The sequence below is a fragment of the Lutjanus erythropterus genome, chromosome 9, assembly GCF_056507025.1.
Source record: "Lutjanus erythropterus isolate fLutEry1 chromosome 9, fLutEry1.hap2, whole genome shotgun sequence".
In the NCBI taxonomy this organism is placed as follows: Eukaryota; Metazoa; Chordata; class Actinopteri; order Lutjaniformes; family Lutjanidae; genus Lutjanus; species Lutjanus erythropterus.
This window is the reverse complement of record NC_139325.1, coordinates 39,985,789-40,012,882: the sequence shown is the minus strand read 5'-3', so window position 1 is coordinate 40,012,882 and position 27,094 is coordinate 39,985,789. Positions and strand designations below refer to the sequence as shown.

At 39.5% G+C, this 27,094-nt stretch overlaps 1 protein-coding gene across 1 annotated transcript in view; it reads right to left on the bottom strand.

Annotated features, from left to right (window-relative positions):
- Positions 1-25,580, bottom strand: part of dgkb (diacylglycerol kinase, beta) — an 89,437-nt gene extending 63,857 nt beyond the window's left edge. The window contains exons 1-6 of the mRNA XM_084727588.1: positions 25,214-25,580; positions 20,964-21,103; positions 12,654-12,730; positions 11,865-11,885; positions 10,534-10,681; positions 4,733-4,870 (exon numbers count right to left, since the gene is read on the bottom strand). Coding sequence (XP_084583714.1) covers positions 4,733-4,870; positions 10,534-10,681; positions 11,865-11,885; positions 12,654-12,730; positions 20,964-21,033 — 454 coding nt within the window. The 5' untranslated portion in view covers positions 21,034-21,103; positions 25,214-25,580. The remainder of the gene's footprint in view (positions 1-4,732; positions 4,871-10,533; positions 10,682-11,864; positions 11,886-12,653; positions 12,731-20,963; positions 21,104-25,213) is intronic.
- Between the last annotated feature and the right edge of the window lie 1,514 nt (positions 25,581-27,094).

The window sequence follows — 27,094 nt, the reverse complement described above, 5'->3', positions numbered from 1 at the left end:
AAAAACAACTTTCTGAATCCCTTCAATCTTTGTCTTTGGCCAAAAAAAGAAAGTCAAGAAGAGATTTACATTTGGCCTCACAACTAAAATGCAATACAAGACAATTAATATTAGCTGAGATTAAGCTCTACCGATTTGAGCTGACATTATTTTTTATTTAAATAACCCAAAGTTCAGTCATCTTCAGATTAGATCTATTTGATGTGTTCTTTTCATGTGAAATTTATGGATTCTGAAAATGCAATTAAAGCTCATAACAAATTTGGATAATATTTTATTTAGACAGTCCAATACTACCAAGAGAGCAGAGTGGATCAATAACAATTTTCCCAAAATGTCTTTTCTAGACTAGACAAGTACAGAGTCTGGCTTTAGACTTAATTTTAGGTTTCACGACTTTGCTGGAGTGAAATGAAGCCGCAAACCAGCATCAAATCTGTGCTCAAGTCAAAGTTAAATATCAACTCAAAATGATCAAAATGCATTTTGGTACTGTGAACTACAATAATTGGACTTTTTCTTCATGCTTTCGTTTATATTCTGGTTTTTCAGCTTATTTCTTTACATTGTTATTAACTTTTTTAAAGCAACCATCCTACCTTAAAATAAAAGCTTGAAATCATTTTGATGTTAGATGCAGACGGGGAGCAGCACTGGTGTCGACACAAGCGGAGGCGGCGACAGCAGCAGATAAGATAACCAAGCTCAGCCTCTACAGCGTCTTAGTCGCTGACGAGAGCTTCGTGAAATAAAAGGCTGATAGACAGAAGCTGAGCTGGCCTTCCTGTGGTTGGACTAGTCAGTAATAACATCTGGTTTGCTATGTCTTGTTTTGTTGCACTTGCTGGATGTTTGGTTGTGTTAGCAACTTTTTTTTTAGTAATGTAATCATAGTAACTGCGTGTGTACAGTTGTCAACATTTACAACAGAGGCGTATAAGTTAACTGCACTCTGAAACTGTAGTGGTGACAAATCACAAAAGTCCTACAAAATGTTGCTTTAAATGCATTTTATTATGTTCTCCATAAGAAGATAAGATATGCCTCTTTCTTCATTAACACCTTGTGTTGCACTTGACTAAAATGATCTTTAATCAAATTTTAATCTTACCAATAATACGTAACACACTGAAGAATTTAAGAATCTAGAACTTGATTCTACCTTATTGTGTTGTCTCATAATCAATGATTGATTAATCAGTAATTAAGAACTTGATTGTAAATTTGATTGATCTACTATAAAATAAACATCTTAAATATGACAGAAATTATTTTTATGTGTGTTTAATAAGTAGGTCTTTATGACTTTATATGTGTCATAGGTTATGTGATGCTATCAGAAAATATGTTGCTGTGGAAATAAAGCTTTGATTGAGGGGAAAAAGCACATTTGGTATTGTTTGATATAAGAAAATGTTATGTTTTCTAATAACAATAAATGGATTAATTGATCATTAATGTTACCAATGGTCAGTTAAGGAAAGTGCTTACAATCTGTAACCCTTAACTGACACTCACTTAAAAACAGAAAAAGCCTCTCTGAAACTAAACTGTACGGTAATTAAGTTAAAAACTTGTTAAAACAAATGTTTTACTGCTGTGGAAACAAGCTGCACTGAAACCAGAGCAGTTGTTAAACAGACCAGCAGAGGGAGCCATGCACCTCTGTAATAACAGCAGTGTGGATCACAGTGCTGGAGGGAAAACGCTCAATAAAACATCATCCATAGTTAAATCCATGATGTGCTCACACACAGGCTGCATCAGTTGAATTATTTAGTCATCCCTGCGCTTAATGAGTGCTACTCTACTCAATAATTCAGCAGATGGATGAGAATTACAGCAACGCAGAAAAAAAAAGCCTGATGTCCAATTAAGCTATGTAACCCTGTGAATAAATGATAAATGCAATTAAGAGATTTGGGAAGACATCAGTAAACTGAAAAACACGAGGCATCAAACATCCATTTGGAGAAGCTTCATGGGAGCTGCAAATACAATATTTAATGAAGTGAGATAAAATATAAAAAGAGTAGAAATAGTTCAGTAGACTGAATTTCATTTGATAGTCAATCAAAACTATAAGCCTTTGAATAAAAAAAAAAAAACCCTGAAAACATGAAGGGTAATAAATTCAGCTGTAAGCTGAAAGAGCTTATTTCTGTCACTACTTTCACCGGGGGAAAAGAATTAACACAAAAGACACAGTTTGATTGAATGTTCTTACAAACCACCAAATTCACCAGAGAAAACTCTAAACTGACTTATTTTAAAAAATTTAATGCTGAGAGAAAAAATGCACACAAAGAGGCAGAGATGTATAAAAAAAATCACAAGGTACGAGAGATAAAGAGAAGATACCTAGCAAAAATTTTGATGGAAAAAATATTAATATGACAGCTTAAATCAACTCTGAAAATTCATATAAAACTATCATACGTAGCATTGCCTTGCTTATAGAAAACCCATAATAAGTGACATTATAAATACTGTATGTAAATAAATACGTCCTAATGTCATTTTAACCTCACAGACAGGATTTTTTCTTTAATAACCGTTTCTCAGAGCCCGAAGAAACTGAGCAATAAGAAATATTCTCACTGGCTGAGATAAACTCAGTGAGCGGAGCACAGTTCTTCAAAGCGTAATCACAAATGGACAACTAAGGTCAACACAGACATCAAAATTAATAAATAGGAATGATTAACAGATCCTTCATTCATTTGTGTTCTTTCATTCCTTTGTACTTGATGTTGAGCCATAGGCTTTTATAAAAGCTGCCAAGAAATGTGGTAGTTTTATCCAAACAACTCAAAGTAGGATAAGAAAAGGTAAAACTGATGCAGGCTGAAGCACAGTGAGAGATGATCATTATACTGCTTGTGTTGCGTAATCCAAGCGTCCGTAAGCCACGACATTAAAATTCAAAAGACACCATTTACACCATGTTTTTAGCCTAAATGTCAACCGTAGCCTCTTAGACTGGAGCTGTTTGCACACGCCTGAAGCAGGAATTTTCATTTTTGGTGAACACGGTGCACGGTGGTGCAGTGTTTAGGTAGAAGGGGACAGTTTGCACACTCTCCCTGTGTCGGCCTGGATACTCCGGCTTTCTCCCAAAGACCAAAGACATGCAGGTAAATAAATTGGTGACTCTAAATTGGCCATAGGTGTCAATGTGAGAGTATAGTCCCTTTACAATAAATGAAAATAATGAAAAGTAAATTGTTTATTGCACTTTTTTATAGCCTGAAAGCCAAGTGCCCCACAGCAGCTGCAGCTAACGTTAGCATGTCTACATCAAGCATCTACCCAGTGCAACTTAACCCTCCATGGACAGCACAAGTGAAGTATCGACAACTTTAGATTTATGGGTATGTCCGAAACCTTAGTATGAAACCAGTATTTGTGAATTGCAGACTATCAGCAGGGAAATATTACAGTACAGTGAGGTAACGCTGACGACAAAATAACAGAAAGGATATCACGCGTGTCCTCCGCAACACAAACAACGGTGTTGCCCTGGTGACAGGCTGCAGGTTGTTGGGATGGTTTGGCAGGGTAGAGAGATGTAGTAGTTGAAATTGAGGAATGCAAACTTGTTTTTTACAAGTAAAGAGTACAGTACTGAAGAAAGGTACTGTTGGGTTTCAATGCCGAATTCCAGTTGCCGGTATCGGTATAGTGTCAGTTCAAAAATCACTAATAAAAACTGTAGCCAACCCTAACTTTAAAGTTGTTGCTAATTTTGAGAACAGCTTTGACCTCCTAGATAGAAAATTGCCAGCTGGTATGACCAACATTTCCACAGAGTCTTGTGCAAGTCTGTGAATCCATGTGGAAGGTATGGACCTTTCTGAGACAGGCCACACCCAACTTTAGCCAATTGGCATTAGCACAAACACACATCTTCACACACACATAGCTGAACTCCATGCCAAATCTCAGCCTCCTAGGGTGAAAACTGTGGCTGCCAAAGGGTGGGGAAATTTCTGTGGACTGACCAACCAGCCAACGGACAAATCGACAGGCAGCTGCTGGTCACAGCTAAAAAGTAGCTACTCATAAAAAAGTTGGAGATCCAGTTTGAAATACAAGGACATCGCTCCAGACGGGATTTAAATTGCAGGGGGACCAGCGAGTTCACTGACAAGCAGCAGGTAATAACAGCTGTATTTATTACTGGGGTGGGGGTGAATTAAAACCACTGACCAGCCATCATGCCATCTCCCGTGGAGAAATAAAACCAGTCCGAGTGGGGCTTCAGTCTGCATATTTGGCTTTTCTTAGAACAAGAAGAGTGCAAGAGGCAGACCTTAGATTAGATTCCATTACCTAGACAGCTAAAGGCTGCGGCTGCTATTTAAAACTTGAAAGATCAGCTACTTAGTGTGGCTTGATGTTGCATTTTTCCACAAAGCAGCAGAGCAGATTCATGATATTACATGTGTCCTCTCTTACCCTTTGTCTTTTTTACTGTGCTTCAGTCTGACGTGACTTAGCATGAAAAACTGCCTTCCACCCACTGAGGTCCAAGTCAGGCACTGACATTATTTGTGCCCCCCAGAGGCTCAGTTGACTGGTTGTATATTTTATCTTTCTATTTATTTATTCTTCTATCTCTGCGATTCATAAACCTATTAGGACTTGTATAGTTTCCAGACATTACTGAAGATGCTCGTCAAATATCAACAGAGAAAGCAAAAGTCATGTGACGTGGGGTGAAACTCACACTCGAGCTTGTCCTCAGGACGCCCGCCCTCCAGCAACGAGAGGTAACACACAATGTCCTTCAGCTGCACAGTGTCCAGAGGCTGGGGCAGTGCGGCCGTCTTCAGAGGGGTTGAGTTGGCTTTGATCAGCTTCAGCCCTGTAGGGAGACGGAGATGAAAGGTCAAAACATCCTCCACAGTGCCTCTAATGTTAGCCCAACAACCTGCTGGGCTAGGATGCCTGACATTAGTCATACAGTCGTATTGATCAATGGTGGGCGGTGTTCAGTTCACCAAAACAAACAAATAGTCCAATTTTAGCCTCATCAAACCTTTTGTTTTCAGAACAGAGCTGTAATTCTTGCAAGTGATTTTAATAGATTAAACATGTATACTGTACTTAAATGTTTCAACCTCACCTCTGTGTTAAATGGCACAGCACGGTAAAGATTACATGATGTGTTAATGACTTTCATTATCACTTCCCCATATTGATTCCCCACTGCGGTTAGCAGATATAGCTGGCTGATATACACCACCTAGTTGTCAGTAGTCAAATCAAATTTCTAGCCAAATACCACAGTGACACAATTCACAATGACACTGAAGCCACTAGTTTTTCTCTCTGGTATATGCAATATTGCATTTAAAGCACCACTGTATAGGATTTAGTGGCATCTAGCAGTGAGCTTGCCAATTGCAAACTCCTCACAGCTCATTCTGAGATAACGAAAACACAACAATTCTTATATTCAGGTGATTTTTGTTCAATGTTTCCTCAAGCTCATGAGAACATGGTACTGGCAAAAGGCTTAACACACAAAAACAGTTTGTATAGTAATAAGCAATGACACACGGGTGTGCAAAACAGCCTTGACCACCTCAAACAATCCATGTATGTGCAAACATAATTTTTGACAAAACAGAAGAAAATCCTCCACACATTGAAAAAAAAGATCAACACACGTGTGGTGTATATATTTTTTTTTCCTGACTATACATTTATCTTGCAGCTGTCAGCACCTCCAGCCCTGCTGCACATGCTGAACACTTATCTTTATTTCTCTTTTTCCACTTACAAGATAGGACGTACTCTAGTTGGTCTGACTCACCAGAAGCAGACTGTGCAAAGTCTGCCATCGGGCGAATGCTTCAGCTGCCATACAGCCTGTCCACTATCTGCATTTTCAAAGTCCCCCATCAATATGGGAAACAACTAAAACCTCTGAATAGCAACCTACATGCCAAAAATGGCAAATCAGCACCTGGGTAGCTAACGGTAGCTAACAGCTGTTACCTTAGCCATTTTGTTGCCAGGGTTTGCCTCTTCACATGCAAATGTTCCACAAAAAACAAGTGTTCCTTCAACACCGCATCCTGGGCTTAGTGCCGCCCAAGACAACTGTGATTGGTTTAGAGAAACACAAACAACTACTACCTATCCCATCTGACACGAACATGGCATCAGTTATGTGTTCCGAGGCATGACACACAGTGCACTGCAGAGAACACTGGGTATTGTGAGAGGTGTTTAATTAAGCAGGACCATGACAATAAGAAGGCAAGTGTTGTTTTCTTAGTCAATTAATTTGAAAGACTTTTGCATCTAGAGCAAGCGGAGTCTGAAGGTGAAGCTGTTGATTTACTGGTTGATCTGGAGCTTTGGGTAATGATTTAAAGATAAACTTTGAGGATGCGTTTTTTTTTTTTGTTTTTTTTCAGGAGAGCTGGGTTCACCCCCTTAGAGATACAGTGAGGGGCTGACAACTGAAAGGAGCTCAGAATAGAAATGCTGCTTCCTTGTGCTGAAAGCAGCCAGTTGTGGAGGTTTGTATATCTGATGATTTGGATGCCTCCCTGTGGAGGTTTACCAGGCATGCCCAATTGGGAGGAGAACCTTGGCAGACCCAGAACAAACTAGAAGGATTATGTATCACATCTAGTCTCGAAATGCTTCAGGATGCCCCAAGAAGAGCTGGAGGGCATGACTGGAGAGACTGATATAACCCAGATAAGATGCAGAAAAAGGACAGATGGACTGCACTCTCACCAAAGAGCTTTGCTATGGTCATTTATTTAAAAAGTCAGTGTAAACATCCACGTACATCAGCCATAAACTCTACTTTCAAACAAATAATTATCCTGTTTGCTTCTAAAAGTACTTTGTTAAACCCTTTGTTATGAAATAATTTTATGAAAGTAGAGGCTCTGGTGTGTAGATGGCAGCAGTTTTTAGAGATGGGGCTTGTTAGGTCCTCTGTCTGTACTCAGATGAGCATGTGGGGTGGTGTGACGGCTTACAGTTAACACAACTGGATCAATGAGGCCCAGCGAACACACTCATATACAGTATAGGCTGGACTGATCCTCACACGCTCTATGAGGTAAATAGAGCAAACAATGTGCATTAAATATTGAATACAAAAGAGTGAAACTGCTACCAAGGACACATCATGTCAGCGGATGTCCTTAGTTTACCCACAATTTTATTTACTCATTAGACGCTGCAGCTTTTGACCTGATATGAAACACTCTAAAGATATTTCTACTGAATTGACAGAATATTTGAGTCACTTACTCTTTAGGAAAAATAATCTGAAGCTGACATTTATTGTAGCATTTTGTTTGTTGGTGTAATATCAAACTTACCTGCTGTGTATCTAAATTATTTCAGGATATAATAATCATGTTTTAAAGTAATAATTTACTAAGCTCAGAGAGTCAATTTGTCTTAAAGTTAAATTTGTGGACCTTTAAATTGATTACTAGCCTTTATAACGCTAAACTGACTCTAGATTATAGTTTGACACTACACTGCTGGTGACGTATTACTTTAAGGAAAGGTTAACAAGTTTTTATGTTTGTAATTTCGCCAGCATGGGAATCCCCTGCTGAATTTAAAGATTTATGGTTGTACTCTGGTCACTCTTTTCACTAGCCAGCCACTCTTTCCAGGCACCGAATACTGCCAGTAACTGGGGAACAGTTTTTTAAAACTACTAATAAATCTTTTGATCCTGCTGGACAGGACAGGACAATCTCTGCTGTGGCAATGTGCAGTCGATGCAGGCAAAGAAGTATTAATTCCATTATTTCAACCACTGTATCCGAGTTTTTTTTTTTGGACCACATCTTTTCATAACTGCAGTTTGTTTACACACTACATGCTCAGCTGTAGCTCATTAAGTCTGCAGCAGTTATTAGCCTAATGAGCAAAAACTACTCAACATTCTTGTGCTGGCAAGAAACCTTGTCCTTAAAATGTGTTGGAGCTTTTAATAAGTTTGATGACTAAGATGACCGTTACTTGGACGATTTTACGCGTTTGGTCACGCACCATCCATTGTCATTCAACTAAATATAAACATTTGCTTCAGTTGCTATTACAAGTTATTTGAGGACATTTCCCATCCAAGACTGTTTTCCTGAGGCTATGAGTATGACCATTTTGTTTTCAGGCCTGGTTTGTGTCCCATTTTGAAAATCATCCACTATTCATGCCAAGACACACGTGAGGTGAGCTCTAATTGTGTGTACTTTCATCCAGGGCTGCAACTAACGACTATTTTCATAGTTGATTAATCGTTTGATTATTTTCTCAATTAATCAATTAATAGTTGTCGGCCTATGAAATGTGAGAAAGTGGCAAAAATGTTGATCGGTGTTTCCCAAATCCCATTTAAGAAGCTGGAATCAGAGAATTTTAACTTTTTCTCAAGCTATTTTATTGATTACCAAAATAGTGGGCGATTAATTTAATAATCCATTGACAATCGATTGATCGTTGCACCTCTACTTTCATGAGAAGCTGACATTGGACAAAGTGTCAGAAGCTGGGGGGCTCCTGTTGTAGCTTCAGATAACCAAGTGTAAAAGGGATAAAGATATTTGAAAACATTACATTACAGGTTGGGTAACTATGTCAGCCTTTATAACCTGACAAGCCAGATGGTTTGTTACACACAACCATTTGGAAAACTGTCCATAGAAGCTGTTAGGAAAAGGGCGGACACTATCAAAAAACACAACACAGGCAATTGGATGAACCATCTGTCACGTCTAACATGTCTAACTTCAGCCAATCAGATCATCTCGTTAAGTCGAAACCAGCTACATGAAGAGCGCCGTTCTTTACTCTCCTTTAAATGAAGAAATGCTCTCCAGTTCTGATGCTATCGCAGTATTTATGCTAACCTCTTCAGGAGCTGCCATTGTTTGTTTGAGAGGAGTCGTTTCCATGGACGCTTCTCGCTGTCAGCACACCTACAACCACGCCTGTAGTTGACAGTAGTCCCTACAAGGACATTCATTGGCTCGCACCACCTCTGGTGCGGACACAAACCGAGCCTAGCAAGATGGATTGTCCCGTGATCTCGCACATGCATGTGCCTCACAAGGTAACAGCCTATATAGACAAAATCAAAGTGCCATCATTTTAACAACAACAGTCACTTTCAGGTAGACAAGTGGCAGTTGATTTCAATTATGAAGGCATGTAAATTCAGCATGCTTGTTTATTTCTGTTGTCATTTTCAGCTCTAACTACAACATTTAAAGAAGGTTTAACACAGTGGTCTGATCTGAAATTTCTGCTGGACTTGTTTTATGAACCGTGTTGCTTTGATAAACCATTAAAAAATTGTCAGAATACCCAGCCGTATCATGAAAATATCTACCATGAAAGTACATGGTTATGACTTAACTATATTATTTTGTAATTTTTATTCTATGCCATAAAATTAATACTACAGACAGCTGCATTGTTTTTCTTTTGCAATTCTATATGCATAATTCTAACATTCATTGCCAGACAATCCATTTAATTTCTCACACATACTTACGTCATGGCTGGCTACGTTTATGTTATTTTATTAAAAACGGAAAGCAGATGCAATTTAACGTGAAAAGAAAAACATATTTTATACAAACAAAAAATGGCGTACACATCAGATTTATTGTTCAATAAGGGACATTTTTCCAAGGTATAATTTTTCTTTCCTTTTAAATCTTGTGATAGATATTGCATTAAGTATTTTTTATCATAATATAATCGGACTGTGAGTTTTTTTCTCTCATAAACTCAAGCCGTCTTTTTCTTTCGGCTGTGGTCGCACAGCTAAATTAGGTCTCCAACCGAACGTTAGTGAAGGTTTTAGATTGCAGTAGTTAAACATAAAAAACGCAGACGAATAACACCATGAAAAAAGAAAACATTCAACACGCCGCTACCATTTAATTGTATGCACTTGACTTGATGGGTTTTCTACCCCATAGTTATTGTAAACCAACACTGTTATTGGTTCTATTTTTCACCTGACGAATCAGGCAGTCAAGGAAGTGTGAGGCCAAGTGTCAGTGTAGGAAATGCTGGCTGAACCAACAGTGGTCTGATGTGTTATGTGTGTTTAATATCAGTTACTCATTACCACACCAGAATGAGATATTAGTATGAATGCTATAAACAAACAAAAGCATTGCCAAGACAATTGGCAGCTTCTACACTACAATTTACATTGTGTGCCACCAGGATGGACTTGGCAGGAAATCTGTTATCATCTGAAGCCACAAAACAGACACAGAAACGACTTTGCTTTTACACAACAAAGAAAGTAAAGCTCTCGATGTTTCAGGGTATAGCAAACAGCTCATCTTAAAAATCGAGCCACTGGAGAAACGCTTTGAAGGCATAAGTGATGAATTGGCTGCACTTTAGCAACAAAAGCTGCAACAGTTTCTTCATATCAGTATCTACAAAACACCAACACACTGTGTTTATAACTTCAGGGGTTTGTTAGTGTGAGGATTTCCTTTCTACACTCACCAGAGACTCTGGGTTTGTCAGAAGATGAGGGACTGGGTTTGGGTCCCTTGTTGCTAAACGACATGAAGAGGTGTTGACAGAACTCTTCAGGGAGTTCGCTCTCCAGGAACGTCTGCATGAAGACCTTGAAGCCCTCAAAGTCAATCTCCTAAAACCATGACAGAAATAGAGCATGTTGTTTGTCATGGTGAGCTGCAGTTGTTGAAATACAGATGATTTGAAATGTGAGGAGAATATGTTGGTGTGTTTCACTTTTTGGGAAAAGCAAGTGATCACTTGCAAAATGTTGCAGAATGCATGTTACAGATTTCTGCACTCAGAGAGATGTCTAAAGTGTTGTTTGGGCTGTGGGCGGTGAAGATCTATTTTAGAGTGGTTTCAATGGAGCTTTTATCTTTGCATGCAGTGAATGCACTGTGTGGTCTTTTCTACTATTCATTTTTCTAACATTTCGGTTCACAGCTTTGTCCATCCTCGTGATTGTTTGCGGTTGGCTGATGAGTTGAATCTGTGTCCACGGAAACATGTTAAAGAGATAGTTCAGATTATCTGAAGTGAGGTTGTATGTGGTACTTATCTATAGTCAGTTTATTACCTACAGTAGATCTCAGTCGACCTGACTCTAGTTTGACAGATGTTACAGGCACAGAAGCTATGCAATTTACTGCTGTAGGCATGGTCAGCAGCAAAACATATTTTAGCCACCTAAAAAAATCAATATCAGTTTAAGCGCACGTTGTATTTAGAATATTTTCACCACTTTACCTTGCCATTAGACAGCACTTTCAGGCAGGAAACCACTGTTTCCGACCTCCTACTAACACAAACAACCTAACTGATCGAGGTTGCGGTAGATCAGCAACACCCGTCTTCTGCAAATGGAGTCTGGCTGCTTTGGAGAGGGCAATATTTGGCTAACAAAATGGGAGTTTACCGGTGGCACAGGCTGCCTTTTAGGTGATAAAATACCTTCTGATGCTTCTCCAAACTGGTTGCGTGCTAACTAGAGCTACTACTGATGTGGGATTTTTTGAGACACATGACTGTGGATAAGTACCTCATACAACCTGACTTTACAAAATTCCAAATGATCCCTTAAAATCTGCTTATAAACACTGTTATTACCAGTTCAAATAAAAAACCCTTTAGGTGAGTAATATTTTCCTGGAAACTATTTTATGTCCTCTAGATATGTCTTCAGTTTAGCTACTCATTAAAAAATATTTTTTATTGCTTCACTGCCGCTTGGAAGAGTTGAGTTATTCAGCGAGAAATTATGTGAGCACTCAGCAAAACACACCAACAATGAATAAGACTGAGAAAGAGATTACCTGGCTGAGGATCTCCTGCTTCTAAACCCACAGCGTTTTAGAGGGAAAGAAACCAACATTAACGTTACACATTTAATGTAAATCCTTACCACAAAGACTTGCAGTTTGTACATGCAGGTTTACAGTGCCTCTTATTAAGTGCCACTACATTAAGTGCATTGTTAATGTCATGCAACAATTATTAGGTTAATGCATGCATAGTGGATCAAAAAATGTATTGAATTATTTACCCAAAAACAGAAGTGTGTGTGTATTTAAGTGTGTGCACCTGTATGTACTGTAGTGAAGACTATTGGCAGCAAAATTGTGATTATTCTCCAAACCCCATTAACACTACCACGCAGCTGTCAAAGCTGAATACAAAATTCCAACCTTGAAATGCTGTTATCGTGGTGATAGAACTGGATAACTGTTTCAGCTGCAACTGTTTCTGCTCAGTGCAGCCATGTGTCAAAATATTCTTTGAAAAAAAGAGTGAACAAAGCAAAGTGTGCAGAGGAATTGTTCTACAAAAAGTGATTAACACCTAATCAGACAAAAATGAAATGATAAACAGTTTTATGTTCAATCGTCTGCGGCTCTCTGTTCAAACTCAAAACTTATTTCTGGTGTGAAATCAAGGTTTTGTTTTAGAGAAGAACAGAAAAAAGAAACAAAGACAGCAGCAATTAGGGCAAAGAAACAGTTAAATATTTATGAATACACAGATAGACCTATGTGTATGGAGACTACAAGTTCAGTTGGATTCATAAACCATCTGTTATGTAATAAGGTATAAACTGTACACACCTCCTCTGGATTGTATTTAGCGAGAACACCATCTCCATGGAACTCCTGCAGCACATCCTTTAGCTTCTTGGTTGAGTCTGAGGAACAAACATAACATAACTTACTTTATTTATGTGTTTTGTTCTGTTTATTTTTAAGCTTCCTGTTGCATCAAGAATGCATTTAATATTAAACACTATTTACAGTTGACTATGTTTTATTTATGACGACACTCAAAGAAAGGCATATGTGGGGATTAAACAGTTTGAACAACAACTACATCTTATGTTCTGCTTGAAAAATGACAATGGAAAAAAAAAGTATGGACTAAGTGGTCACCCAAGCTGTAGTCTTATTTATGGATATGAGTTTTCTGGTCTTTGTCAGCATTTCTAAGAGCTGCAGAAGCGGTCAGTGCAATGCCACGCATCTTGATTGGGTCATATATTTGGTGTGGATGCAGCATCATGATGTCTGCAGGGAGACACACCCCCGTTTGTGAGTCAGAGCTGTGAAAAAGTAGCCTACACTAAACAAGGCAAGGCCATGTTAGCGGTGAACCTCGCTTCAGATCTGCTGTACTGTACATAATCTTGTTAATTTTTAGTGCGCATTGGAAAATAAATATTCCTAGTTAAACTTAAGGGTCCAGTGTGAACAATGAACCGACACACCGGCTCTTTAAGTGCAGGTACAAGCAGTACAGCTGTGAGCAGCACACATTAACTAACTGGTAAAACTGTGTCAAACACGTCGAGGAAATCAATTCCTAATAAAGGGAATAATTCAACACTTAAATATTTTTGTGAAATATGCTTATTTGCTCTTGTGAGATGATGAGATCACCATCAATCTCACGTGAGAACAGAACAGAGAGAATACTGTTAGTTTAGCTTAATGACTTTAAGCACGGGTAAACTGCAAACTTGGCTCTGTCCACAGTGGAAAAATAAACAGACAACAACTCTACAGCTCTCTAATCAACATGCTGCATCTTGTACTTTGTTTAATTTGTACACAAACAGAAATGTGAAAATCACATTTTGTGGTTTTAGGGGGATTTATGTTGGATTTATTTCTTGGTACAGCCAGCAGCAGCATGTGCACAGCTTTCCAGAGTCTTAGGAGTTGTGAAGTTGCCAGATTTGGTGCCAACATGTTTGTAGAGAGACCAAAACCACTGACCACATTTACCGAGATAGCTGGAGATGCTGCACAGGAGTATTAGACAGAGAGTTAAACTGTGGTTAGTCAAGAAATAGTTCCAGAACATAATCACCTAAAATCACAAAGTGATTTATGTCATATATTCATCTTTAAAGATGTTAGGAGGCATATTTCTAAAAACTGGGGACATCTCCAGTTTGGTGGTCAATATATCATTAAAATATCCCATAGTTTTAATGTATGTTGATCATGATAACTGTTGTACTTCAATAAATTATGATGCAGCCCGACTCATGAAACTGGGCACTAACTCAGAAAATCATAGCTGTGATAAACTATGGAACACAAACTATGCTGGTTCAATACACTGAATTTAATTATTTATGCATGCAGAGAAGAAGACAGACAAGCAGCACTACCAGACTGACACATCAACAGACTGTAACAGAGACAAAACTATCAGACACACTATGGCAGACAACACTAACGGTTTCCTTTTCTTCTCTTTACCTTTCCACCTCACTCTTCTACACTCTCCTCAGTTCACACATTTTACTCCCTTAATTTTTTCTTCTCCTTCCTCTCCAATCTTTAATAATAAATATTTCACTATTAGATAAAATAAATTGGCAGGCTATAATAATGTCTTTACCCTTCCTTTTCTATATCCTTCACTCTTCTTCCTGTCCACACTGCCTGGCTTGAAAGACATCTGCGGTGATGTTATGGATTCACTTGACACTTGGTCAAGCTTCTGGCTGAGTTTTCCACAGCAGTTTTATCTAAAACGTGCTTGAGCAAGTAATTAGTAGAAGAAGACTGATACAGAACCGCTATGTATTCATTTGGAGTTGTGTTTCTGACCACCAGGAAAACAGAAGTCTAATATTCATTAATATTTCACACTAATTTTACTCATTTTTATCTCTGTTTTTGGTCTCCACCAACACCACTAGATGAAAAAAACTCAAGACAGCAGAGACAGGTGATAATAATTTGTGGATTTGTCACTCTCAACTACAAATCTTTGTACATCAGCAGTATAATCATAGTATAGTCATGTGATCCACTGAATATTGATTACAGTATCTTTAAAATCCAAAACATCATTGAATTAGTGTCACTTTCTTTAGATAAATCAGAATAAGCATCATTGCTGTGAAACAAATAAAACAGATTGATTTCTAATATAATATCACCACACTAGTGGAATTTTTTCCCTCCGTTTTAAAAAATGGGGGCTGATCTTATCACTCCATTATAGACAAAAATAACTTCATCTGACAGAGATTTGCTGTGATAATTACTGTATGCTGCAGAGCGTTTATGAGCCCTACTGCTAAATCAATTTGCTGCACCACAGATACCGGGTTCTAATGTTATAGAAGTTAATTAGAAGTACCATTTTCTCGCATGCACTGGAGGGCCTGGTTCATCTCTAAGCATGAGACGGTCTCAGCTCATCACAAATTACATTAAGATGCCTGTTAAAGTTAGTGCTCCATATTAGCTACCTTCTCTCTCACCTCTTCACAGGTTTAATAAGCACATGCGGATCTTTTGCTTTTCTCGTTGATGAAATTATGTCTGCTTCTTGAGCTGTTCTGCACCAGAGAAATGACTATAGAACTAAAACTCCAGCCTGCCATTATCTAAATAGAGAAGCCAGAGACCCTGAGGTAAAGTTGCTGTTCATGAATCTGCACAGCATGTCCTTGATTGATAGTCAGCAGGGGTGTTGGGAGTTCAGCCTTGCAGGTAAAGAAAGTATAGTTACAGTCAAACTTAGTGAAACTGTATTACAAATGTTACTGTATGTGTCCCCACAGACTGAGTATGTACAATATAGATTTTTGTTTTTCATAAGATTTTAAACCAAATATTCCAAGAATATCAGACCATACACAGATTTATCTGTCTCTTGGCAAACACTGCACGATTTTAGAAATGTTGCTTAATTTCAGCTTCTATTGCAGGAGTAAATCATCTGTGATGTTAAGCCAAAGCACACAATTTATGTGCTCACACTGTGCAGCACACAGTGCCACAGCTCGCGTGCTCACACACTACATAATATAACACATCCCGTCGGCCCCTGCAGACTGTTCTGAATTGACAATTGTCAGTAAAGATTTGTTTGAAAGCTCCAAGGCAGGTAGTTGTTAGCTAGCAGTAATGCTAATAAGGAAGTAGTGTTGGGCAAGCTACTTCCAAAGTCTATTGAGCTAAGCTAGTTATTCTGCATTAAAAGAAGCTTCACTACACCAAAGCTTCACATGCCAAAAGTGGCTCAACGTCACTGAAGCTACTACCTTACGACTGGTTCCACGGTGGAGGAGTTCGTTCCAAAAATAAAGCAACTTCAGAAGTGTAGGAAGGGGTTTAGTTACGATCAGATGTACAACAAACTGTTGACTGTAGCACCAAAATGAGGCAAGACATCAAACTCATTTCACCACTTCAAACAAGCAGAAGCACCAGGTTGAGTACGAGGAGATGGAGAGGAGAGTCAGGAGAGGTCAGCTGTTGTTTGTGTTGTAAACCAAAAATATTTTTCAGCACTTGGCAAGAATATCATTATTGCAGAAATACCCTGACTATCATGATATTATTTTAGGGCCATATCGCCCACCCCTTGTCCGAACATCTGGCAGCTGTTGGGGAGCAGCTGATCAGTCCTCAGTCCTCCTTGTACACTGCACAGCAAACCACAGCTGCCGAAAAAATCTGGTCAGAAAAGGGCTCCAATCATACCTGCCAATTAATCTGTCAATCATTTTCTTGATTAATCGATTAAGTTAGGTTAGAAAATGGTTAAAAATGTTGATCAGTGTTTCCCAAAGTCCAAGATGACGTCCTCCAAAGTCTTGTTCTTTCCCACTACCCAGAGATATTCATACAGAACACTAGAAAATATTAATATTTAAAGGTACAATCTAACACATTTTCCTAAAAAACAATGTATAGACCTTTACATAGTCCCTTTAAATGATCACTTATGTCTCACTGTAAGCGTGTCCTGTATTTCTTTTTTTCTTATTATTTTGCTGCTCTGGACGTTTCACCAACCCAAGATGTTGGTATCTGACGTCCTGATGAGTTTAAGAACAGCTCAGACTCTACCTTTAAAAAGCTAGAATCATAGAATTTTGACTTTTTTTCTTAAAAAATTACTCAAACCAGTTAATCGATTATCAGAATAGTTGGCAATTAATTTTATAATTGATTTATAGTCGATTAATTGTTGCAGCTCTAGTGTATGCCCAGCTTTAGTTAGCAGACATATGCTGTAACATCTATTATGTTTACAAAACATAGATACAGTAGAATAAATATCACTGAAAATTAGCATTGTGTTAAATAATAGCTGATATTCTGCATCTGTTTAGCGGTGCGGTTGAGCTCCTCTTAACAGCTTTTTGTTGGTTGTAACATTTTCTCGCCTCCTGCACTAATGGCTTTGGATCTTTGATTTTCTCTGGATCCATTTACCAACAGTGACTAGAAATAAATGCCTCGCATTGTACTGAGTGTGTGTCATCATTATTGACCATCTTTATTAGCACGCCGTCTACACAAAACCATTACGGTGGAGAGTGATTATGTATCCACTGATTGCTTGTCACATTTAGCAGGCACTACGGAACTACAATGTATTTTCTGAGTCAGGCTAATGATTTAACCATTGTGTGGCACACAGTAATCAGAGAACAAGACTCATTTCTTGTTTTTTTTAAGTTGCATAAACACACTGCAGATTTTCTTTACCTTGAAAAGTAAGAGGATTTAGCCTCCATGAGGCAGCACACTGCTACACTCTGCACATTAGCAATTTTATCAAATAAAGACAAATCCTAATTGTTGTTGAGTCAGATCTTAGGTGCCTGACTAGGCGCACAGCTATTAAAATGTTATGAAAGTGTGCCCAGCTCACTTTAATGAGAAGAGGGGGAGAGATACAGTAGGAGGCGAGATGAAGGAGAGACAAGGAGGGAAGGTGAGGCGATGTGATGCCCATTGTGGCTCAGAGAATGGGATATTTTATAACCTGTAGCTGCACGGTGCACAAAGAATCGCCTGGAGCTCGTTGAAACATGATTATCCAAATCTGTCTAGCGTGCACACACGCCTGCACGCACACATGCACACACTAAGACTCTTTAGTTCTCTTTTGCTGCTTTGCTTTTTTTCATTCCGCTCTCTGCCTTTTATTCCCACACAATTTTCATTTCAAGCTACATTGTTGAGCCTAACGTCTCTAAAAACATGCTCTTGTTTAATTCAACAAACTCCTCAGCCACCCACAAAGCAAATATCTGCAAAACACGGAAAGCAAGAACCAAAACCTGCCTGGCTCTTGAGTGCTGCATCCTACGGAGAGAGCAGAGGAGTTCCTCAAGGAACAATGCTGTAACCAGGCGCAGAGCAATTAACAGGGAGAAATGTCATTACCAAGTGAAACACTGGTACAAGAGATCCTGGGTGAAAAGCATTAATTATTAATATTCATACTCGCTGTTCTGAATAGCAAATAAAGGCAGTACTGGTTGAAATGGCACAAAGACATTGTGTTTCACACTGAAAATAGCTCTGAAAATACGTCCTACAGGGACAGTTGATATAAAGCACTTAGGAGTTGGACACCTAACGACTCTATTCGTTGTCTGTAGTTAGTTCCATTGTTTGTCTTCCTACAAACGATTTACTGTGACTTTCAAAGTCTGTCCAAAACTATGTGTGGGTGGTGCACAACATCCCACAGTTAGCCTGCCAGGTATCGTCATATTTTCCATCCCTGGTACCATTTCAAATGATGAAATGTGTCAACATCTTGGAGCGTAACATAAACTCCAGGCATCCAGAGCACAGTCTGGTGAGCAGGGGAGCCATTTGTTGGGTTGCGAATGAATCATTCAGAGCTACAACGGCACCACACAGATTAAATGCTTGAGCAGCTTGAGCTTCCTACATCAGCCAGATGAACATGCACTCGGCAATTACAATGTCAGAATTTTATCATTAGACTCGAGCAAGGGATGTTTGAGATTAACCACAGCGATACTGCAGTTTACAGCAGACAAAGGGACACTCGTGTTATTGTTAACTCGGTAGTTTGATGCTATCGGAGAGATTTTGTCTTAGTGTGCAGGGATTTCTGTGATGTGTGAGGAGGATTACCGAAGATATGAAAGCGAGAATCCAACTCAAGGCAACTTTCCAGAAACCTTAATCGATGAGGCAAAACATTTGCCTCGAGTCAAAACATTTTAAACTTTTGGGAATTTGGGGAGACTACAAAGACACAAAGAGGTAATGAGGAGAGGAATACTTCAAGTTTGGGGGAGATATCTTTTTCGCTTTCTGAGCAGACGTTAGATGAGAAGTGGAAACTGGTCCAAAATGTGTTAAGCCTGTTAGCTTATCACAGGATGCTTACCTGCATCGAAAAAGGAAAAATACACCTTTCAACACCTCCAAAAATAGACCGTTTTCCATGGTAGCCATATTAAATTGCAGGGCAAACAAGTGTTACCAATGATACTAATTAAGGCCCTGTTCCATTTAGTGTAGCAGAGCCTTTCCAGTGAGCCAACATGCCTAACAGTCCCTTAGTACCCTTGATGATGCCTGTGTTTACTCTATTTTATGTCAAAATGGCTGCTATTAAAAAGGTCTGTTATCTTGTTTGCATCTTTCAGCTCATTAGCAATAAAGTGAGTCATCTGTATATCCAACGTCATGATAAAGAGAGAAATTATCCATAGAGCCACTATGCCCAGCCCTCAGTATCAGTAACAAATGCATTACATGAATGCTCATTAAACCATCTTATGTTTAAATCTACTTTAGCTCTTACTGCAGCAATTGTTTATCACCCAGGCCTTATGAAACTACAGAATATTAGTACTGGATGCTGAAAGTGAGTCTTGCCATCTAACTTCCAGTAAGATGAAAAACACATTTCATGAAATCTTATTTTCCAAACAACGATCACGACCAACATGGCAGTCAGCATCAATGAAAACAGGAACAAATTCCAATGCAAATGTATTCAGCCATGCACAAGTCTCAAATATGAAAACGCCTCAGGCAAGAACATTTTGTTATTTTATCCTAAATTTTTTTCCACATGGCTTGCTCATTCAAGAGTTTCAATTCAGATTCGACAAACTCTCTAAACTGCATAAACCTGTCTTAAATTGCATCTTTCAACATGATGAATGTTGATGAGTTCACGTTCACGAGCAGGTGTAGCCTACATTTGCAAGACTTGATCATGAGCAAATCAAGATTAAGGCTACCTGTTTGACTTTACTTGCAGGCAAGTTTCATTCAAAATGAGAAAAATAAATAAGTTCATTCTGTGGAGCCTGAAAATCTGCTGTCAGACACTGACAAACAAAAACATCTGTTTATACATGACTGTTAAACTCGCATTAATTGATTGTTCTACCTGTGTGGGGCAGCACTATCAGTTGAAAACACACCACTGACAAACCTAATTTCCTTGTAAAATTAGTTCTAAATGCTCCACTATGTTTACCAGATAGTTGCTAACTCTGTCTCTCCGTCATTTGTTTCTGGGTGGGTAGCATTCAGTGGATTTATCAGAGCTTTATAGTTGAAAGCAGCTGCCTGCTGCTGCTTGAAACCTGGCCGATGGGAATGGTAAGAGTAAATCAAAACAGTAGCAGGAAGTAAAACCAAAACACTGAGCCGAAAGACGCTAAAACACTGCAGAGCTGAGAAGGACTGAAGACCTGGGTGATAATTCTCTGTGGGTTTGTCACTACGAGCTACTGTTAGCCATTGTTAATATAAACGTGGATTCGTGCAGCTTTAAGAATGTAGCTGTCCAATAACTATCACTATCACTAACTGTCATCTGTCACATTTTATCAGAGGCAAAAGGAGCCGTTCTTAAATAAAAACATCCCCTAATAAAGCTTTTCTGCTCTGTTCTGACATGCACAGACTGAAGATTCAAAATCCCAATTAAATGTGTGTTATCCTGTATGTCACCTGGAAAATGATGTGTGTCATCATTTATGTCACCTGGAAAATGGCTGTTCTTGAAGAACAGGATCACACATACAGCGAGAGACACGTTCAAAGTCTCCTCATCACAGTCAGAAACAAACAGAGAGTACCTCTTCTACTCACACTGGGTGTATTCTTGAAGCAGGGCGAATTCGGCTGGGGTCAGTGTGACCCATTTGTCCTGGGCGCTCATTGTGTTCAGACCTGGTCCCTCTGTCTGCTGAGCATTCCCTGGGCAGCAACACACAGCGGGGCGTCACACGCTGGAAAACAACAACAGACATCATATCAACTGCTCTATTAACAGCCACAGGCATCTGATTTACTTAATGGCAGTGAATGTGACAAAGTGGGTTAAATGAACCATATATGTGGCTGAACAGGACACCAGATACAGCTGGAGACGTCTGCAGCCAAAACCACATGATTGTGTCTGCATTGTAAAAGGTCAGAAATACTGTAGATGTCTCAATATATGCAGACGTGTCAAATTTTTTTTGTCTCCTTTCCCATAACACTGATATTTTGGATGTGTCATATTTCTTGATTTCCTGCCTGTTCCTCTTTCTGCAGCTGTCATCTTAAGGCCGACAGCCAAAATTTCCCTTTGTCGCTTGATCGCCATGTTTTTCAGCGTTGTTGCAAGGACATGACATTTCAGGCATTGGCATTCATGTTTGTCAGCCAGTGTAGGAAGAAGCCAGAGTACAGAATCCAGCTCAAATAAGCTAGATTGATGGAGACCTTTTTATAGATCGAAATAAATGTTAACAGGAAAGTTAAAATCAGATTACAGAAAGTGTTTAGAGAAAATGTAACTTGAAATTAAATAAATAGTAAACATTTGATAAATAGCAGTTGACAATGGACTATTCTGGAGTATTTCCTTCTCATGTATCATATATTAATGAGTGTCTATATTTTTCTATTAAGATGTCTATGCAACATATTTAATTTATTTAAAATTACAATCAAGAAATTGTTTGATTTGTGTAATAAAAAAGACACAGCTCGCCACATTGAGAATTAATCCCTCAACCCAGGTCAATACGTTCTCACTCTCAAATCGTCAAATATGGCAGCTTGTTCAGTGGCTCTATGCTTCATGCTGGGTACTCCTCCTTTTCTGTAGCTTACATTTGTTATGTTATATAATTCCTCGACGTTCCATAATATAAGAAGAGGTCAACATTGATCTTTGGTTTCTCCAGGGTGCAAGTCCTGTGTTTGTTAGATCCATCCATCCATCCCACCCTAGGGTTGGGTACCATTTGGATTTTTTCTAATACCAGTGGTAACACAGTACTTGGACCAGTACTTAAAACCTAATCCCAACTACAATAACTTCACACTAAATCAGTGGTTCCCATATCGCACCTTGAGGAAAGTCCAGGTTTGCCTTTGATTTAGCAACAACCAAACATTATTGCAATACAAAACCATATAAAAGGTACATTTCAAATTCTACACCCTAAAAAAATTCCTGTAAAAAGCTTCCATCAAAGTTTGGACCACTGCCAGATGATGTGATGTATCAAAGGTCCGGATTGATTGACGCCTTATTATTTTCCCTCCACCCACACTCCAGGAACTAGTGGCTAGTGCGTGTTGCCTCCGTTGGTAAGGTTGGTTATAGAGGCTGTTTTGCACTTATATGGATACAGGTGTGCCTTGAGATTTTTGCTTTGGTGTACCTTTGGAAAAACCCACTGCACGAAATAACTGAACTAAATAACTGAAGTACTGTGCAATACTAACAACAGCAAGTTGGTATTCCACAAACTTCAAACTTCAGCAATTCTTTTGCAGTAATATGATCATACTTGCTGTGATCATCATCACTGACCTCCCGATCATAGTTATAAATGTCAAGACGCGTCGCATCTTGTGTTTTTATATGTATGCTCCCCATCACCAGGATCAGGGAAATCAACACTGCCAGTGGATGAGCTTGGCATGGGGTCACACAAGCAGAAGCAAAGTGCATCCCTCTGCTTTCAAGTGTATCCTGTGTGACACCGGATGATTCCCTCTTTTACACACAATGGTTTCTAAATATTTGTTGCACGTCCTGCCCAGCGAAATACAGCCCCACTTTAGATTATTTAGCTTGTCATTTTAACTGCTGCTGCCAGAGCCACGTAGAGTGACTGCTGCTGTAATGTTAACAAGCAGTTTGGTGTATCGTCCGGACCAGAGGGCAACTATTTCAATCGACAGCTCAGGCATGTGGCACCAAAATGCAGCACTGTAATCTGTGTTGTGATTCAGTCCAGTAGGAACCAAGACCTGGTGGATTATTTGCACTGGGTTTCAGTACCCAACCCTACTCCACCCCCTCCAAATACAGGCTGTCTCACACTTTATTCCACGTCACCTGACTTCAACGACACATCAATACATAATGCAAAAGGGGCACCTCAATGAATGACACTACAGGGTTACCTGCAGTGTCATACTTCAAAGCACTGTCAAAGCTGCCATGTTTGATGTGCTGGCAGTGAGAACGTTCTGCTCAGTCACAATATAGAAGGTAGATACTCTTGAAAGGCAACATTAGAAATGTCACTGCAACATCTGGAGAAATTGAATTGTTACCCACCATTTTGGGTTTTGAAGTTTAAATTACTGTTCTGCCATAACATATCCAGATTATTCAAGGGAATGATAAGAAAAAGACTTGTACAAGCAGTTTGGGAGCATATGGGAGTGAGATGTGTTGCATTTCTTGTTAAAAAAAAAAACAGTGAAACAAAAACCTGAATCTACTGCCAGCTCAACTGTTTGGCTTAGAGTGAAGCATTGTGAAATGTTTGCAACAAGTGACAGGGAAGTGGAAGGATCTTTGCATGCAAAAAAATGGGCATTAAAAGCATTCAAAGCTGCGCTGGTGCTGCTTTTCAAATGACCTTGCGTCAGTCCGAGTGGTTGCTATGATGACAACACAATCAAGTTCATGCTAAATCAGCCTTTGTAGGCTGGTACTCACATTTTTGAACTCCAATATTTTGAGTCCAATATCTAGCATTTCACTGAAGGTAAATTAGAAGCTGTGTTTAGGACAGAATGATGCCCAATAGAGATCATCAATCAAATTAATCAACAAAGTGTGTAAAAAAAATATAATTCATTTCAGGTTTTTCATGTTTATATTATGTAACTGTGGTGCAGGAGGAATGTCCAACACATCAAAGCGTGGATTATATACCCCACTAATATTTGTCACTTGATAAAAGGCCGGTGTCAAGCTGAAATTTTATATTGCCAAGCTGATTTATCAGTTCAACACAAATATATGTCACTGTTAGACCTGTGCTGATTAGTGCAACATCACCGCTCTGCTGTTTGCTTTCCACTCTTGTTTGTGCAGAATGAGTGCGCATGTAATTGTATGTTTGTGTAGGTGTCACAATCTGTGTGGGTGTTTGTATGAGAATGTGCATGTGTGTATGTGTGTGTGTGTTACATCGCAAGTGAAGCATTTGCTCCAATTACTGGGAACTGAAATCCTGGATCAACAAGTGTGCATGTGCATTCAGGTGGAGGATGGACGTGTGTATTTGTGTGAAAATAATATACAATGATGGGCTTCTTTGTTGAGTATAAATATGTCTAACTCAGTGTGGTGTCTGTGCACCTGTGTTCATGCAAATGTGTGTGTGGATCTATGTAGGAATACATGTGCATTTGATACCACATTTTTACATAGAGAAACCTGTGCATGCAAGGCAACTTCACAAACAAAAGGTCTATATATTTTTATTATAAATATTACAAATCATTATTATTATTATATAGACTTCTCAAAAAAAAAGGGAAAGCAAGAGCCAGCACAATGTGCAGCAGCCACCAGTGTTTCTGTGTTTAACACGCTGGGTGCGTGGGAATCAGCCTCCCTCGCATAAACTTTGATCTGCCGCTGGAGCTGAAACTAGAAAGCGCTCTGCAGCGTCTTATTTAATGTTTTGCACCCACAGCAAAAAAAGACGCTGATTGAGAATCTTATTATCTTAAATCACAGTGACACCGTCTCTAATATCATACTGATGTGGGCAGTGTATTCCTGCTGTGCACTGCACTGCAATCACCCTCTCTCGTTTTCCGGTGTTGCCTAACTGCAGTGCATCCTCACAGAACACTCGGCTGGCATCCTTTCAACAATCAAAATCCATTTCCACACATGTTATCAGATCCTTCGTTGTCCTCCAGTGGTGCAGAGAGGACATTCAGCGTGGATCCATGCGCTACACCAAACTGACAGAACATCTTAGCTGGAGACACCACTGATGCCATGACACACAGATACAGCAGGTAGCAGCCACTGCGACACACACAGCACCATGAATGAGATGTGATATCAACATGCGGCTCACCTGCTGCAGAGCTGGAGTCAGCCACCAAGAGAGGATGAGGGAGGAGTCCTCCAGGCAGATGTTTGCAGATGAAGCTCCTCAGTTACATCCCTGCCGTATCCTCCTCTGGGTCCTCTCTGTCAACTGCAAGGCGAGAGTGGGTGTTTGTAATTAGACGGAGTGTGAGAGTGTGTATCTGTGGATGAAAGAGAGAAAATGTAAGAGGAGTAGCTCTTTCCGCTGCATGTCAGTGTATGAGTATGTGTTTGTTTTTCTCCGGCAGTGTCTGGTCAGAGCAGCATCGCTGGGGATGTAGAGTGCTGAGAGAGAAAGAGAGAGGGGGAGAGGAGGGAGAGCACCGACGCTGCTCTGCCTGCAATGATCAGTTTCCATACTCCCGCTCGCTCACGTCACATCCCTCCATCCCTCCCCTCAGTCGTTCCAGTCCTCACTTTCCCCTCCCTCCCCTAAACAAACCCTGAGGTCCTGTACTCTCTTGCTTTCTCTCTGTCTTTCTCATCTCTCCTTCCCTCCCTCCTTTCAAGCCATCTCTGCTCCGGCCACTGTGGCACGCATCAGCCAGCCGCATTAGCATTCAACACGACAAGCGGTAAGTGCAGCAACCTGTGGGATATCCTCTCCAGAGAGGCTGAGAGAAGGCGGGAAAAGGAGAAAGATAAAGACAGAGAGGGATGAAGAGGTTGTGGTGGGGGTTGAAGCACAGAGAGAGAAGGAAAGATGAAAAATGGGGACAAATAGGGAGAAATAGGATGAAGATGATGCAGGGAGACAGAAGGTGGAGAAGAATGGTTTCATTTTTGTAGCGCTGCAGCGATTAATCCATTATTAATCAATTATTAAATTAATTGCCAACTATTTTGATAATCTATTAATTGTATTTTTGTATGCAAAATATATAATATATTTACGCATTTTATTGTCTCTTCAAAAATTCTGCAATAGAATGAAAAAAATACTGTTGTGCAGCATTTCTTAATGGTGAAAATTATGATGAAATCTCAATTCACTGCTCACAGCAGAGTAAACTATCCTACTGCGTCTTTTCTCTGGGGAGGATTGAATGAGTATTGAGTGACAGTGATGTTGAACACAATCCTTCAACTGCAGCTAATTACAACACAAAGTGGACCCAACATTTCCTACATATGCAAAAAAAAAAAGAAAAAGAAAACCCACAGCTACGATGACAAATGAATAAAAATCTCTAATATTTCAAAAATGAAAAAAGAAGAGATGAAAACAGTTTAAGAAATATCGATGTAATGTAGCTTTACGAATGCAGATTTGCTTACTGTCGCTAGCTTGTTATCTAGCAGGAATTAGCGTTGTCAGTTAGCCTGTGTTAGCTAGCTAGTTTTGTGGCAGTATCATTAGCTAGTTAATTAGCTAACCTAACCAAAATACTGGTGGGCCATAGCCAACTAAAAATATTCAAGCCACTCATGAGGCAGATAAATTATGCTTATCGATAACATATACAGCAGATCCACGAAAACATCGATTACAGATTTTAAGTGTTGTATAAATCTGTTCATCAAGATGAACCCACCTACTTCTGCCTCAGGGGTGAGAGACAAGATGGTCACTATCTGACATGCTGGTCTGAATCCATCTGATCAGTTACACCAGCATGCTGGTCTGTCATCACCTGACCAGTTATACCAGCACCTTGTCTACTCAAACCAGCTCCGTCAGTTGACTCCGTAAAGTTCGACAGATCACTGACATCAGACCGTCACGTCATTCAGCCCGAGTCGGTAAGACCACGCCCCCCCCCCCCCCCCCCCCCCCCCGTTTCATATAATGGGAGAGTTCGAAAAATCCCGAAAAGCTGCTGTGTAGCAAGTTGTAAAATAAAATTAAAACATTATCAATCTACAG